Source organism: Marmota marmota, unplaced genomic scaffold (assembly GCF_001458135.2).
Source record: "Marmota marmota marmota unplaced genomic scaffold, marMar, whole genome shotgun sequence".
NCBI lineage: Eukaryota > Metazoa > Chordata > Mammalia > Rodentia > Sciuridae > Marmota > Marmota marmota.
In genome coordinates, this window is record NW_026000222.1 from 2,375,976 (window position 1) to 2,379,908 (window position 3,933).

General features: G+C 50.7%; 1 protein-coding gene across 1 annotated transcript; it reads right to left on the bottom strand.

The window, feature by feature from the left end:
- Positions 1-877: 877 nt before the first annotated feature.
- On the bottom strand, positions 878-3,927 carry Foxf1 (forkhead box F1). Its single transcript, XM_015495991.2, has 2 exons — positions 3,693-3,927; positions 878-2,302 (listed from the first exon to the last, which is right to left on the bottom strand). Exons 1-2 carry the CDS (start codon positions 3,901-3,903, stop codon positions 2,142-2,144), a joined length of 372 nt encoding a protein of 123 aa, XP_015351477.1. The 5' UTR covers positions 3,904-3,927; the 3' UTR covers positions 878-2,141.
- Positions 3,928-3,933: the final 6 nt, after the last annotated feature.

The window sequence follows — 3,933 nt, forward strand, 5'->3', positions numbered from 1 at the left end:
AAAAAAAAAAAAAAAAAAAAAAGAGAGAGAGAGAGAAAAAGAAAAAGAAAAAAAATCACAGACACAAAAACTAAAAAAGAAATATTTTGTACATTTATATATAATTTTATATATTTTATAATGTATGTGTGTGTATATACACACACATACATACATACATGGAAGGAAATATGCCTATGGCCTTGGCCTCTCAGTGGTGGTCCCTTTATCTCTCAAATTTCACTTTATTTTCAATTGGGGAAAACCAAGTATGGACACCAAAAAAACAAAATGAAACAAGACAAAAACCAAAACAAACGTTTAAAGCTGTTTTATGATTTATAACCTTTAGAATACGGGACCAGTAAAATTTGAAGTTCAAAGTAAAACTCATTAGTCTTGGAGTGGCCACCAAAAAAAATTATATATATACATATATATGTATATACATACATGCACACACACACACCCATATATAATTTGCATATATAACATACACACATGTGTGTTTTCCTGGTGGGAGGGGGAACCTTTAAATGTTTGATTATTTCTTTAAAATGATCTTTAAAATGAGAATTTTAAAAGATCTTTAAAATGAGAAATGACATTTAGAGGGGCAGAGAGCTCTTCTTTAAAAACAGAAGCCAAGAAAAATAGTTACCCTTGTCCACATTTTACTACAATGTGAAACCAAGAGAGGATTGGCCAAAAGGGGGGAAAAAAAGAAAGAAAGAAAGAGAAAGAAAAAAGGAAAAAAAATATTCTGAATTACCTAGATTTTAAATTTTTCAAGGTCTAGAGATACAAAGCTTTCCAACATTTGGGAATCTGGAAGATATTCTGTAAATAAAATATCCACATGATTTTATTTCTAGTTGATACAATTTTAAAGGCCATATACAAATGTTATACATTTTTATTTTTTGTTCTTTTTTTTTAGGAAAAAAAATACACAAAAGGCAAAAAATCCTCAAATTGTTGTTTTATACAGTGCAGAAGTAAATTTAAAATACGTGTCACATGCTGCAGCCCAGCAGCCCAAATACTAAAAAGGGGGACAGTCCTTCATATTATATATATTTATATAAAACATAGGAAATTTGTTTTTACATGGATTGGTCTTTGCTTCAAATTTACAATGGATATCTAAAAAAAATTCTACACGGCAAATATTGCCAACAAAGTTACACCATTAATACTGATCAACGGAGGAGCCTGTGCGGTGTTCCGCTTACTGGGAGAGAAAGTAGAATAAATAACAGGATGAGCCTCGCGTTAGTTTTAAAAGTGCCTTAACCTTTCTGCGTCTCCGCAGGGCTGAGAGCCGGTCGGCCTCCCGGGGCCTGGGTCTTAACCTCGCTCTCGAACCAGAAAGTTTACAGTAGAGCTCGGGAGAGAGAAAAATACCCACCGAAAAAGTAAAAATGAAATTCAAAACAAAACAGACTGGCGAGAAGGATGAGGACGGTGGAAGGGGACAGGGGACGGCTGAGGCCAGACAGCCGCTGGCTTCTTGGCTCCTTCTGTTTTCTTTTAAAGACGAACAGTGGCTTCAGAAATGTAAGGTATTCGCACAAAGATCCACCTGTGGCTGCTGGAGGAGCCTTCTGAGCCGGGAGGGCGAGGCCGTCTGGTCCCCTCCCTCCCTGCAAAGGTCGGCTCTAGAGGGACCTGCATTCCAAGACATTCTTTCAAAAGTTAAAAATAAAAAGATAAATACTCAACCAAAAAATAAAAGTATTTGATAATGGCTGGTCTCACGTGTTGCCTTTCGCCTAAAAATCCTCCCCGCTTTGGCCAGGGCGGGGACCTCAGCAGAACTCTGGGGGTCGAGGGCCTCAGCGGCTCAGCGCCTCCCTCCGCAGCCGGGTTCCACACGGTCGACCGAGAACAGCCCGCGATCGCCGGGCGCTGCAGTCCCACCAGGCCCCAAGATCACGTTCTAAAGCCCGCAGTGAGCCACTGGGGGAGGAGTCGCTGACCGTGGGGGACTGGGGCCTCTGCGTTGGGGATTTCTTTCCAAATAATCCGGTTGGGGAGGGGTCAACCCCCTTTTTTTTCTGCCGAAGGTTATACCTCAAGAATAAAGCAGTTTCTGGTGGTGGGCTCCGAGGTCCCCGGGCCTGCCAGCCCATGCCGGGAGCGCCTGGTGGGCCGCAGCCTCACATCACGCAGGGCTTGATGTCTTGGTAGGTGACCTGCTGGTGGTAGTAGGAGCCCCCGCTGGCCGAGTGCATGGAGGAGGACGCCATGGCGTTGAAGGAGAAGACGAACTCCTTTCGGTCACACATGCTGGGCGACTGGGAATGATACCGCGGGATGCCTGCAAGGAGAGCCGACAGAGGGTTGGGGACACCAGATTTAGCATCAGGGCCAGCATTCAGGGTGGACAAGGCACTGTGCAGCGGGCCACGCAGCTGCCAGCCCCGCTCCAGCGCACGCACGACCACCTTATCACCCACTGCCCGCTCCCTCCCAACTTCCCTGCCTGCCCCCGTGGGGCCAACCCAGGCTGACAGGGTTTCTGGTCCTGAGTTGTGCACACAGGCAACCATCCCAGAACACTGCCCAGCTTCCTGCAGCTCACACACCAGGGCCTATCCGGCCTTGGACACCATCTGTCCGGGCCAAGGGTTTCCCAAAGCCGAAGGGGAAGGGGTAAGGGAGGCAGCCTCCCTTACTGAGGCCACAGAGGCCTCTGGGAGCCAGATCTTCTGCAGCCTCCGGGCAGCCACCTCCACCGGGTAGAGCAGAGCGAGAAGCCCCAGCCAGGCCAGGCCTGCGTCTCGGCTAGGCCGGCATCATGGTCATCCGCAGGGCAAAAAGAAAAGCGTCAGAGGACAGATCGCTGAGAGAACAGCCCCCCCACCCCTGCAAGGGAACTGGTAGGGAGTTTGCAGAGGCAGCCCACCCACCTCCAGGCCCGACTCCTGCCTCCTGGAGGCTGCTGACAGCTGACCCTGACAGGCCCCAGTGAGCTGCTCCCTACTCCTTCCAGAACTAGGCCCAGAGGGTGGCGGCTCCGGGCGGATGGCTCAGAGGGAGAGGCTGTTCTACCTCTTCTTTCTCAAAGAATTGTGTGTCTAGGGTGGGGGTCTGGGGACCTAAAAACCTTGATCCTGAGAAACAAAGAGCTGTGTGGCTGGCAGCCCTGACCCTCCTTGGGCCTGGCCACCACCCTGCATCTGTCACCACAGAATGCCCCTGCACTCACTGCCAAGCCTGGTTCCTGCAAGGGCCGGGCTGAGCCAAGGGGCACCAAGCCCAGAAGGCTTTGGGCCTAACTCTTCCCTTCTGCCCAGGCCCGACGGCCTGCTAGGGGATCACTAGGGGACTGCGGGTTCCCTGGCCAGGACTGAGGGTCCTGGCTCCACACAGAGACCCGTCTGAAGAGCGAGAAGACTTAAGGGACCCAAAGGACTTAGAGTATTGGAGTCCGAGACACTTTGGTGAGAATGGGGCCTACCTGGTCAGGCTTGGGGCGGCCAATAGGGCAGAGTTAGAACAGAGAAACAGATAAATTGGACCAAGTTGGAGGTCTCAAGCTGCATTGCCCTTCAAAGGGACAGAGTGGGACCCGGGGCACCCAGGGGAGCTGCTCCTTTCTTCAGCAGTAAGAGGGTCTCCTCCATGGCAGTCAGCGGGCTTGGGGCTGGGTCCTGTAGGGCACTCACAGACACCGCTTCTAGGGACAGTCTGAGCCTTCCACTCACCTTGCAGCTCAGCTGGGGCGTTGTGGCTGTTCTGGTGCAGATACGGCTGGTCCAGGGAGTGCGTGGAGAGGCTGCCGGACAAGGGGGTGGCTGCAGGGTTGCAGGGGGACAGGGGCTGCTGCTTGATGTAGGAGGCTCCACTGTTGAGCGCCGCAGAGGCCGAGGGCGGCCAGGCAGCCGCAGAGCCCGAGTAGACTGCGTGCGGCTCCATGACCCCGCTGGCGGCCGCCGGCAACAGAGG